The following is a 13711-nucleotide window of genomic DNA, read 5'->3' on the forward strand; positions in this document are numbered from 1 at the left end:
TGTCATTGCTTTGATAATAATCTAAACTGGGTTAGCATGCAAAACCAATGGGGAAGGGGTAAAGAGGAGGGGCAAAACATAGCTCCACCAATCCAAGGGAAGACTTTTGACTACTTAAAGAATACCTAGTGGCCTAAGGTGCGACCCCCACCATGGCAACTGATGGCTCTCAATAAGGCCCCAAAACCGGATTCATCCCAGAGTACCAGATACCATCATATTATCTTATTACAAAACATGTGGAACTGTATTACATATTGCATTCAGGGGGTTGTTTCTAGAAAGGGATGTTAGCTAACTTCCGCTACTACAGAATGTTGGGGTTATTACTCAATAAAGTGAAAGTTATGACATTTGGTCAAGTTATCACATCATGTCCTAACCGGCAATGAGTACAGCATTGGTGTGAGGTGTGACGTGGCACATCGTTTACAGCAGAGCTTTTGTCAGACGTCCTGTTCCTGTTTTCTCCTGATCAATTGCACTGAAATGGCATGCTGGATAAGAGACAGTTAATGAGGGGGACCATGATACAATAGATGTGGGTCATTCCACGTCAATTCAACCAGGGCCCACACACTTACGTCTCAAAAAATTCTGAAAAAATTACCAGGTGTACCTATGTTATCCAGGAGACACACTGTAAAATGACTTTTATGTAAGATCAATACTTTCCAAGATACAGCCAGTTATACAGGGGGAGGGGGGTGTCGATTTTGTTCAGCCTCTTTTTTTTGTCAAAGTTCACAAGCCCATAGCGCAAGAACTAAACCATGTAGGAGGCTCAAATTTGGCATGCTGGTACATAAATAGGAATAGTAGGTAGCAAAATTATCACATTTGGTCTGGATGATCCTGCATGGTCATAGCTGTCCCTCAAAGTTGATCAAAATTTTATTGGAGTTTTTGGCTGGCCTTCAGAAGACATATTTGTTTGTTTAAAGATACCAATTTGACTTGTCTTATGCAAATCTTTCTTTTTTATTTTCCACCCTGAACATAGGCAAAATAAACCATTGAGATCAATATGTTTTGTGTAGAGTTACCACAGTGCCACCTGTGGTTGTATAGAGTAACCTGTGGTAAGTCTATACAAAACATATTGATCAGTAAGCAAGTGACATGACATTCAAGCATTCAAGATTGAATATGGTCTCTCGAGGAGGACGGTTGGTTGGTACAGTATATTCAAGCATTCTCCTTCTCCTTCGCATTCTCTCTCTCTCTCTCTCTCACACACACACACACACACACACAAATCTGATGCAGAGTAATTGCTGAGTAATTGTAGCACAATGGAAATATAAAATAGCAATATATAATTTTGCACATTTCCTAATGCAGATTTACCCATCTCTATATGCTCTACAAGGGTTTTTCAATTGCATTTATATGTACAATCACAATGTTACATTGTTTTTAATTAGTTTACTTCCATTCACATTTCACTTTGTACTATATTATAGCTATTTTCACACAAGAACGCTGATTTTCAAACAACTTTGAATGATGATGACTTGCTGGAGTATTCAGATTATCACTCATGGAACTGAAACGGAGTACAAATTTGATATACATTTGTGAATACCTTTGAGATGTGCAACAGGATATCCACTATCAACCAATGTGTTACCGACAGACTCCTCTTAGATTTCATGATGTCATAATAGCGTTTCATAGTGTCAGGGTTTCCTTTACCTCAGGAACTTGACCCATGTCCAGTGCTCCTTTAATGAACTCTCCACTGTGTACAAATTCTTGCCCAATGGGGGAACGATCACTGTTTTCCTGATGTTCTCAGCTGCTGTAACTTCCTCCATTTCTGTTTCTAAGAGCATAAAACGTGCCAAAAACTGCAGCTCTGCTCTTAACAAGCCGACTGACTCCACACAACAGAGTGGAGATTGAGCGATCCGTAAAGAGGAGGAGGGCAGAATGGAAATGACAGAGGGCATCTATCCACATGCCGATTCCAATGAAGTCGACAGACCCTCTATGGGCAAATGTAAAGCAGACAGAGAGGCTCTTAGGAAGTCTTCAAACTCCAAAGGTAACCAGGAATGTATAATTCCTCAATGTTCAGGTGGATATGAAATTGTTATTTGTTATTATTGTGTTATTGTATTGTATAAATTGTAATTATATCACTCTTCTTTATAAAGCTTACAAATGATATGACACAGGCCTTGTAATACTGATTGTGATATTGTAAATATTGTGTGTGCTATTTGTTTGCTATTTTTTGTTGTTTGTTTGCTATGTGTGAGCACTTATAATATTATAAAATATTGTTGATGAGGCCGAAGTAAATTAGCAGAAAAGATACTTTTAAGTTGTATGATGGTAACTATACTGTACTGTAAAGAAGCCTTTTGATGAAAGAATACAAGACAATGTATTGTGAAAAGCTGTAACTGTAAATAACTAAGAACAGGCTTTGAGAGTGGTCTAGTCAGGCATGTTTTGAAAGCAAAAAGTTTGGGTGGGCACAGTTAGGGGGGGGGGGGGGGGTTTAAGTCTTCCCATAGAAAAATACAGTTATCTTAAATTGGGCATATTCAGAGACTTTTTGGAAGTATTATTTTAAAACTTAAAAGATCCAGATTTAAAAATCTGGACGAGCACATGCCCACATAGCATGGGCAGAATGCCACTTGGAATTGGAAAACTGGAATAAAAATAATCTTTTGGTGATCTTTGAGTCTGACATTGAAAACAATGAGGAAATTGGTTTATTACATTTGTAAAATGAATTGTAAAGTCTACCAACACAAACAACAACAGAGATGTTTACATGATATGCTGTTGTCAAGGTTCTACTTAATATTGCTGTATTATCTCTCATTCTCAGATCCCTGGAAGACGGCTGCTGTGTGATCTCCTGCTCTGTGGCATGGCAGTTGTCAGTATCAAACTGATGGAGACCAAACAGTTACAGACCAGATGCCAACAGAAACTGCAGCTGCTGTCAGAGTATGATAACAAGACCACAGAATGCCAACAGCTGCAGATAAGATACAACACCATCAAACGTGAGAAGTCCCAGTTAACGGACATGAAGAACAATCTGACCAGAGAGACTTCAAAGTTACAAACAGGATTTCTTGATTTGTCGAAGGAGAGAGATGACATAACAAAAGAAAAACAGCAATTACAGATAAGGAAAAATGTGCTCAAAAGAGAGAAATCCCAGTTACAGGACAGTTATGATAGTCTTAGTAGAGAGAACGTTATTCTACAAGGCAATTTTAGCAGTTTGGTTAGAGAGAAGTCCCAGTTGCAGATAAGCTACACAAATCTGTTGAAAAGTAATGATCAGCTACAGACCAATTACAACAAAATGGATTTAGAAAAATCTACATTACAGGATATTTATAACATCCTGAATTTAGAGAAATCCCAGTTACAGATTAGCTACAACAACCTCAATTTAGAAAAATCTAAATTACAGGACAAATATAATAACGCAAGTAGAGAACATTCTCAGTTACAGACCACTTATAACAACCTGAATTCAAAACATTTCTCTTTACAGAATAAATGTAACAACTTAAGCACAGTACAATCTCTGCTACAGACCAGTTACAACAGACTAAAATCTAAATTACAAGAAAAATATATTAATGTTATTAAAGAGAAATCTCAGTTACAAACCAGATACGACAACCTGAATTCAGGGAAATCCAAGCAGGAAATCACATGAAACATTCTGAATTCAGAGAATGCGAAATTGCAGGAAAAATACAACAATCTTACGAAAGAGATAACTCAGTTACAAAGCTCTTACAACAACCTCAATTCAGAAACATCTAAATTACAAGACCGATACAACAATCTTAATACAGAGAAGACTCAATTACAAACCAGTTACAGCAAACTGAATTTAGAGAAATCTACTTTACAAGAAAAATACAACAACTTTGTTAAAGAGAAAAGACAGTTAGAGACTAATTACAACAACCTGAATTCAGAAAATTTGAAATGACTGTTATAACAAACTGAATAACGAAAATTATCAGCTACAGATCCGTGTCAGCAGCTAGAGATATCCAGGTTATATAGGATATACAATAGTCTCAATTCAGAAAAATTGAAATTACAGGACAAATACAACAGTCTTAATGAAGAGAAAACTCAGTTACAGACCAATTACAACAACCTGAATTCAGAGAAATCTAAATTACAGGACAGTTATAATAAGATCAATACAGAGAAATCTCAACTACAGACCAGTTACAATGATCTGAATTCAGAGAAATCCAAGTTGCAAATGACATACAACAGCCTGAATTCAGAAAAATCTAAATTACAGGACAAATACAACGGTCTTAATAAAGAGAAATCACAGTTACAGACTAGATACAACAGTTTGAATTTAGAGAAATCTAAATTACAGGAGAGTTATAATACACTCAATTCAGAGAAATCTCGGTTACAGACAGGGCTGTAGTCAAGACCACCTTTGTCGAGTCCAAGACAAGTCCAAGACCAGGACTAGTCGAGACCAAGTCAAGACCGAGTCCAAAGAGGTTCGAGTCCGAGTCAAGACCGAGTCCAGGATAGGAAAAAAAGTCTTGTGCATGACAGTATCAAGACAATCATTTTGGGTTATTATTATTATTATCTAAAAGCAAAAACAGTGTGAACACACCCAGGATTTGTAAGTGTAGCCATTCCCCTTCTCCAATATTATTATAGGGCTGTCAAACGATTCAAAATATATATTTTGAAATGAATTAATCTCGATTAACCGCAATTAAAAAGTTCCTAAAGACTAAAGCTTCAACATAAATCACAAAATTAATGAGTAACCACAAAGGTAAAAGTAAAACATTTTTATATTATTTAAATGATAATACTGACACAGTAATTGTGTTTTAAAGTATTGATTTCTTAAGAAATACTACACATATGATGCTGTTTAACTCATTTGTAAATGGTGCACTGTTACTTTAAGCCCATTGTGGTACGTTCTCATAATGATCTTTTTTTACCAGCTCCATTGAAATATAGCCTATAGCTAGTCCACAAGCTCTAATATTGTTTGTACCACATGTATTGTACAATATTAACAATGATAAGCATGATATTAAGTTGGTATAAACAGTTTTCATTCCTTTGGAAATAGAAGCATGTAATGACATGATGCTAGCTAGACATTTTCTGTTTGCAATTAAAAGTGAATGATGAGCCTGAGCCAGTCACCTAGCTATCTGGATGGAATGTGTTTCAATCGGCATAATATGTGCTTCATGTAAACAAATTATTGAAGACTTCAAGACTCACCAGTTCCATTACACAAAGGCAAAGACAACTCTTCATATTTTTGTCCATTTTTCAAATCACAGTGAGTGCAGCCTACATACATGTTTATAACTGGTCAGTAGTGGAAATCGGATAAATCCGCAATCTCCTCTAACCTCGTCTTTGTTGCCTTCCTTTTATAAGTTTCTTATATTAAAAAGGAGATATCAATTATCATCAACAACGCCAAGCCAGCTGGAGCCTGCCAATCGTTTTCTCTCCTTCTCGTGTGCGTTCAGACGCGCTCTCAATTAAATGGAGTACGTTCAAGTTGGATCTTAATGGAGAGGAGCCGAAAAGTATCATCTTTATGTAACTGTTGCAGTTGGTGCATTTTGACATTGTAAACGTTATCTAACAAGAGTGAAAAGCAGTTTGCAGTAAAGCTACTATTTGGCTAAATGTTGGTTCCTCTTTATCTTCAGCTAACTCCACAGACAGTAAAATAAACTCTCAGGCTTGCGGTTTTAGGTTTTGCGGCTTCCGTTACGTGACATCAGCCCCCCACAAAGGTAAACACTATTGAGTTAATATTTTGTAACGCATTATGTATTTCAAAATGAATCGCGGCGATTAACACGTTAATTTTGATGGCCCTAAAGACACCTGGACTCGGTCGAGACCAAAAGCCATATTTGGCAAGACCAGTGGCCGAGACCGAGACAAGACCAAGTCCAAATACTAGCGAGTCCGAGACAAGTCCGAGACCATAGAAAAACGGTCTCGAGTCCAAGACCGGACTCGAGTACTACAGCCCTGGTTACAGACCAATTACAACAACCTGAATTCAGAGAAATCTAAATTGCAGGACAGTTATAATAAACTCAATACAGAGAAATCTCAGCTACAAATCAGTTACAACAATCTGAATTCAGAGAAATCTAAATTGCAAATGACATACAACAGCCTGAATTCAGAAAAATCTAAATTACAGGACAGATATAATCATCTGCACAGCGAGAAATCTCAGTTGCAGGAAAGATTTAACTCGATGAATGCTGAGAAGAAGTACATAATGAGGAGACTCTGTAGAGCATGTGAGTGTTGAAATATGAGAACACATACATTTCTATTGGGTCAGGTACATCTGCATGTGAACAATCTAGTCAGGTAGAACCCCAGGATAGGTGTGACATAAGGTACTAATGCAATTTTTTTGCATAAATTGATAGTTTAGGGGGTGTAGACTCAGAATCTGACGGGTGCCGCTCTGGCACCCTTGAGTATTTTTTTAATGACATAATTTGCCACGCCCCCTTTTTTGACCATAAAAAAAATTACTAGATGCACATTACTGTATAAACCTATCATGTATGGTATCAAATGAAAGCTCTTCTCAAACAGAATTATGTCAATAAAAACATGCTAAAAATGATTTCAAGTCCCTCCAGAGAACATAATAACTGTAAAGCCTGGTAAGGTCACACCGCTGAAATGGTAGGCTGAGCAACAAATTGTATCAACCCTCAACAATTAGTCAAATAGACAAAGTTATAAGGAACAAAGTAGAACTTTCTCACAGATTCTGAAAGTAACTATATACAGAACATGTTGCCAGGCTGGCCTTGTACACATCACAAACATCAAATGTCTCCTCCAAAAAACATTAATTCAATCAGACATTCTCCCTCGCTGTCATCAGTATCCTCCACTGAAAGTGTAGCCATCTTCAAATTTGTTTTGCACACTGTTCACCACCTTTGCTAATGGTGCATGGTAGTCCATCTGACTGACAGCAGCAAGAGGCCCTGGAGCATGCTGGCACTGCCTTGCATCCACAAGCAACAAGCTGTAGAACTGTTTTGGGTGCCATGTCAGTGTTGCCATGAACAGGCACAGGAGGTGTTTTTTGTTGTCAGCTGCTCTCCACAGAAAGACTTGCAGCCATGCATGCTTGATGTGTTCCGCTGCATATTCTCTTGTTGGAGGAAGACTCTTTATTTTAGGAGGGTCTCTTTTCTTGGTGAATAGCATGTATCTCAAGTTACTGAGGCTTTCAACAGTCTTTCCATAGTAGAGGCAAGAAAGGAAATCCATTCCTGCCTTCATGCTCATCAGCTTCTACAGTACACCTGTAAAATGTTTCAAATCAAGATTCCTCTCGAGCATCAAATTGATTGCTGAGGTTTTCCCTTTGCCATATGGATATGACACACTGTCACAACCAAACAATACATGAACAGCCAACAAATCATAACATTTGTCTCCTAATTACATTGGGCATCCATGGCCTACTTGGTTAGGGAATCGGACTTGTGACTGAAGGGTGGCCAGTTCGATCCCCGACTGGTAGGAAAAATTAAGATGGGGGGAGTGACTTAACAGCGCTCTCCCACATCCATATCTATGGATGAGGTGCCCTTCAGCCCTGCTCCCCGGGCGCCGGATCAAGGGCTGCTCACTGCTCCGGGTGTGTATGTGTACTCCTAGTGTCCTCACTGCTCTAGGGTGTGTATGTGTACTCCTAGTGTGCTCACTGCTCTAGGGTGTGTGTTTGAATGGGTGTACACTGTTTGTGTGGGTGTGTTGTACACTACCCCCGAATGGGTAAAAAGCAGAGCACATATTCATTATCGGTATCGGTGTCCCACATTTCTAGGATTAGGGTTAGGGGACATAGGGCTGTGGCAACATAGGCATGCTCCCGTACTGGTATATGTAAGTATACTTGGGCAGCCGTGGCCTACTGGTTAGGGCTTCGGGCTTGAAACCAAAGGCTTGCCAGTTTGATCCCTGACCAGTAGGAGAAATGTTGGGGGGGGGAGTGGTTGAAGAGCACTGCTCTCCCATGCCCACAACCACGGTTGAAGTGCCCTTGAGCAAGACCCGTGCACCTGACCCCTCACTGCTCCCCGAGCGCCACTGTAGCAAGTGAACACTAGTGTGTGCTTCACCTCACTAGTGTGTGCTCATTGTGTGCTTCACCTCACTGTGTGTTCACTAATTCATGGATGGGATAAATGCCGAGATCAAATTCCTTGTATATGCAAGTATACTTGGGCTATAAACCTGATTTACATTTGTTATTATGACCGCCGCGCAGCATGTCCAAATTTCCGTCAATGATTCCCGGGACACTGAAAGACCGGGGTAGACGAAACTTGGTGGGCATGTAACCCCATATGGATAGCATGGAACCATCGTTTTTCGTTTTGATCTGTAGCCCCCCCCGCTGGACTGCACCCCCCGAAAGGAGGGTAGGGCACACACAGTTTTCTGTGAATATCTCGAGAACCGTAAGGTTTAGGAGGACCATTTTTTTTTGTATGTTGATCTCAAGGGGCCATGTCAACCCATTCCATAACCACTCATTTCATGTATAGCGCCACCTAGTTAAACACAAAAAAGTAAAATGAGGTGTTGTAATCGAAGGTATCTGTGACCTAACATAGTCAAAACTGCCGCGAAATTGGAAGTGTAGGATCATTATGACACCCTCTGAATGCACGCCAAGTTTCGTAGAATTCCGTTCATGGGGGGCCACACAATAAATTAATTTATGTTACTATACACTAACTGGCCTGTAGGTGGCCGGAGACAGTTTTCTGTGAATATCTCGAGAACCGTAGGGCCTAGGAGGTCCACCTTTTTTTTGTATGTTGGTCTTAAGGGGGCATGTCAACCCATCCCATTACCACTTATTTCATGTATAGCGCCACCTAGTTAAAATTTAAAAAGCAAAAAATTAGGTGTTTTCATCACAATATCTCTGGCTGACATGGTCAAAACTGCACGAAATTGAAAGTGTAGGATCATTATGACACCCTCCGAATGCATGCCAAGTTTTGTGAACTTTCGTTCATGGGGGGCCTTACAATAAAATAATTTATGTGTACATTTAGTGACCGTACACCAACAAGGATTCCCGGGACACTGAAAGACCGGGGTACACGAAACTTGGTGGGCATGTAACCCCACATGTATAGCATGGAACCGTTCATTTTTCGTTTTTTGATCTGTAGCCCCCCCGGCTGTACTGGACCCCCCGAAAGGAGGGTAGGGGCAGACACACAGTTTTCTGTGAATATCTTGAGAACCGTAGGGCCTAGGATGACCATTTTTTTCCGTATGTTTGCCTCCAGGGGTCATGTTAACCCATTCCATGTGCACACATGTGCATAAACACCACCCCCCCCCCTACCTGAACCCACATCAACCTGGCCCATAATCACTCATTTGTGATTTGCACCCCCGTACAAAATAAAAATGAAAATGCAATATTATTCTGCTTTAAAATTTTCCCCTATCTTCAGTTAAGATGTTCAGAACTGCACCAAATTTTATGTGTATGATTGATTTTCAGGAAAAAATTTCTCTGGGGGTATGCCAAGTTTCGTAGAATTTCATCCATGGGGTGGTCTAAAACAATTAGGTTATGTGTACATTTAGTGACTGTACACTCATTGGCCTGTAGATGGCGGTGCACACATAGACACATGCACACACACACAGGCACCCACATACTATCGGTATTAGAGCGGCCGATACATAATTACAAATTCAGTAGGATTAAAGAAAGCCAAAATAAATATTCATCATCATCATCATGGCTGCATTTTCAGTATTGGCGATAAGTAGTCGTTTGTCCACTAGATGGCGCATCGTTGCAGTGAGGCGTAATTTTTGTTGGAAGTTAAAGTGGGTTGGAAAAACAATGGGCGCTTCCTACAAGGACTGTAATTTACGCGTCAGCTGCTGTAAACATCTAATAAGGATAGGGCGATGTTCACATGAACTGTAATTCCCATTTCTTCTTGAAGCTGAAATAAATCTGAGGATGTTTATCGGACATGCTTGGTTTTACTGCGAATACGTTAATCTTGTAATATCAATAAGGACCTAGGTAATGTTACCGTTAAGCGTTGGTTGAGTGATGGAGGCCAATTTGATTGATTGCATTTGTAGAAAACTATAAATGCAGTTATACCAAACAAATTGATAGCAGCACTGTTTGTATCTTCGACTGTCATTTGTTGCCGCGTGCTACAAAATCATTCTGTGCAATGGAAGATTTACCAACGTTACACGGTCTGATACAGTTTTGCCTATACATCGTGAGACTAAAGCGCCTGTTTATTTTGTTTTAAGTCGTGCAGGGTGTGAGAGGGGAATCGATGTGCTTTGATTCCAGCTTGGTAGTTGTAGTCTGTGAAATTAAAAAAAAAGCATGTGTGTGTGAAGTATCCAAACAATGACACCTTCATTTCATTATGGCTGCTTTAGCAACACACCTTAAGCTACTGTGTAGTGGGTCCCATTTAGAAGTGGCTACTTCATTAAGCTTTCCTTGACTCATGGAGCTTGAATTTTTTACAACTTTTAAGCCCGCGATATGGAGTTTAACTGATACTGTAGGCGTAAGCCATTGGTTTCAAAGGAGATTTTATTTGTGTAAGCCAGCATAGCCTATTGACAATTTATGTTGTAAATAGGCCTACCTTATAATCCTACCTGTAGCTTAGGGAAGCTAACAGCTTTCTATTAGGATCTAGTTTGTTAGTTACAGTTTTGTCATAACTCCTGATGCATTTTTTGCATTTAGAATAGCCAGGCGTGTATATCTCAATCGGAAAATTAAAACAATATCGGGTGCCTATGGACTAGGCTGGGTGAACCCAGCCTGATCTGCCCGCTATTTATTTTTGATTTCTTAAAAGATTGAGCTTGGTCTGATGAAAGCCAGACTAGCCATGGACCTCAGTTACACAATGCAAGGGAACATGAATCAGCCTATATTTGCACGAACAATAACGGACAAAAGCTCTTCAACTTTGGCCCGTTAAAATGTGTATGAACAGTCTAGCGGCGCATTTCATCAAAGGCCCATTTGGACATGTCAGTTATTTGCACCACTGGTTAGATGTAAAACAGCATTTTCGTTTCAGACTACTGTTACTTAATTTGTGCATTAACAATAGCGTTTCAGACTACTGTTACTTAATTTGTGCATTGACAATAAAGTATTACATGAACTAAAGATGACTAAAATCTTATGTAGAAGAAGAAACATTCACAAAAATCCATCCATCCAAAAATGACCTTTTGTTTTGATAGCTGTTGAAAGCGACATGGAACTGACAGAGATGTTTTTGTTTATAAATACATAAAAATAAAAAAAAATAAAAAATAACATTATGCTGATACCTTTTGCTTTTCCCAAATACAATGTAGCCTACAGGTGTAAAGTGACCTTTCATCAATCAGTTGCAATGGATGAACTGTGATGAACTGCCCTACTTGTGATTGTTTAGAGATTTTTAAAGGTTTTATAACAATGCTACATCTTCTTTGGCTATTCTACAATCTATTCACCTTTTCAGCACCAGTAGGCTACTTTCTGTGCAGCCCTTTTGACACACACACTCAGGCATGCCAAACAAGCATACACAAAAGTTTCAAGAGTGGGGGATGGAGTAAAATATGGAGACAAATTGAAGTGTGATTTATTTTCGCGGAACGGATGTACAGGACTGAGCGGCGGTCATATTTTGTACCGCTATGTGGTACATCTAGTTAGTTCATGTACCTGTACTGTTCCAAAATGTACCAGCAATGTAGGTAGGTAGTATAGCCTACAGGAATAAAATAGTTCCAGCAACAGCCCTGTTTGTGTTTTTTCAGTCCTACAGTGATAACTGGTATAAATTACATTAATGTCTTCAGTAATTTTTGGTGCTGCTGTCAATTGTAGCCTATTGAATAATTATAGTGGATGGAATCCACTATCTTTTAATCTCCTGGCTTCTTCTTCTTATTATTATTATAGTGGATGGAATCCACTATCTTGAAATCTCCTGGCTTCTTCTTCTTATCATTACAGTGCATGAAAATGCACTGTACTGTTATTCCAAGGCTTTTTACAGTGCATGAAAATGCACTGTACTGTTCTTCCTAGGCTTCTTCTTATTAGAGTGCATGAAAATGCCTATTCTTCCTAGGCTTCTTATTCTTATTACAGTGTATGGAAATGCACTGTACTGTTCTTCCTAGGCTTCTTCTTATTTGCATGAAAATGCACTGTGCACTGTTATTCAAAGGCATTTTATTATTACAGTGCATGAAAATGCACTGTACTGTTATTCAAAGGGCTTTTTACAGTGCATGGAAATGCACTGTACTGTTCTCTCCTAGGCTTCTTATTCTCCAGCAGTTTTGCAGTGCATGAAAATGCACTGTACCTATTATTCAAGGCTTTTCTTCTTATTATTATTCTTCTTCTTCAACGCAGTTAATGCAGCTTTAAACCGTTTAATTAGAAACTTCATTTCAAACTTCGTTCGTGAGTATCTTTACTTAGGACATGTGGGCTTTGTATTTTTTGAACTTTGTAACTTTTTATACTTTTAAACTATTAATTAAAAACTTCTCAAAATTTCCCCATAGACTTAACATGGGCTGATGACATCACACAATAGAGCCGTTAAGCAATTAGAATCCTGTGGCAGGTGTTCGGCCACCTGGATCAACTGCCAGTCTCAGGCTTTAAGCATACAAACTGGCCCCCTATTAAAGACTACACATCCTGTTCAACTGCTTCCTCTGCCAAAAAACTGTTTCAAAATAAAAAGTCCCTCACTACAATATTTCACTGTTAAACAATTTAACCCTTACTGAACTTTTTAACTGTTCAGCCATTGTAACTGTTACTTGTCATCAACTATGACTCCTACCCCCTGTAGCTAGTTAACATAGTTAGCATTGTTAGCATTTTTAAGAAAACTCTTTAAAAGCGATTAGCTAAGTTAGCTAAGTAACATGGTTAGCATAGTTAGAATGTTACTAGCATGTTAGTTAGCATAGTTACAAAACTAAAATGATTAGCCAAGTTAGCTAAGTAACATGAGCAATATAGTTAAGATGCTAGTTAGAATATTTAGAAAACTGCTAAAAATGATTAGCTAAGTTAGCTAAGTCACATGGTTAGCATAGTTAGCATGCGAACATATATAGCATTTTTGAAGCAAACTGCTTAAAAATGATTAGCTAAGTCACATGGTTAGCATATAGTTAGCATACTAACATGTTAAGATGCTACAAGATTTTTAAAGAAATCAAGAAATGATTAGCTACAGTCAGCTAAGTAACATGGTTAGCATAATTAGCATGTTAGCATAGTTAGCATAACTACTAAAATTATTAGCTAGGTTAGCTAAGTCACATGGTTACCATAATTAGCATTTTAACATTGTTAGCATCTTTGAGTTAGCATAGTAACTTTGGTTAACATTATTATCTTTTGTTAACATAGTTAGCAAACTACTAGCAAACATTAGAGCCATTCAACTGTCAGTTATCGTCAACTATCTACCTAAATAATTTAACCATTTAAACTATCCACCTATTTAACTGTTCAACGCATTCCAACTATATTAAACCTATCTACCAAGTAAATTATTTACCTATATAA

General features: G+C 38.6%; 1 protein-coding gene across 1 annotated transcript; it reads left to right on the forward strand.

Moving 5' to 3' along the window:
* The first annotated feature begins 1475 nt into the window (after nt 1-1475).
* Nucleotides 1476-3803, forward strand: LOC125290039 (kinesin-like protein KIF15). The gene is made up of 2 exons (XM_048237079.1): nt 1476-2050; nt 2852-3803. Exons 1-2 carry the CDS (start codon nt 1964-1966, stop codon nt 3701-3703), a joined length of 939 nt encoding a protein of 312 aa, XP_048093036.1. The 5' UTR covers nt 1476-1963; the 3' UTR covers nt 3704-3803.
* The last annotated feature ends 9908 nt before the right edge of the window (nt 3804-13711 follow it).

Source organism: Alosa alosa, unplaced genomic scaffold (genome assembly GCF_017589495.1).
Source record: "Alosa alosa isolate M-15738 ecotype Scorff River unplaced genomic scaffold, AALO_Geno_1.1 AALO_1.0_unplaced_10, whole genome shotgun sequence".
Lineage (NCBI taxonomy): Eukaryota > Metazoa > Chordata > Actinopteri > Clupeiformes > Clupeidae > Alosa > Alosa alosa.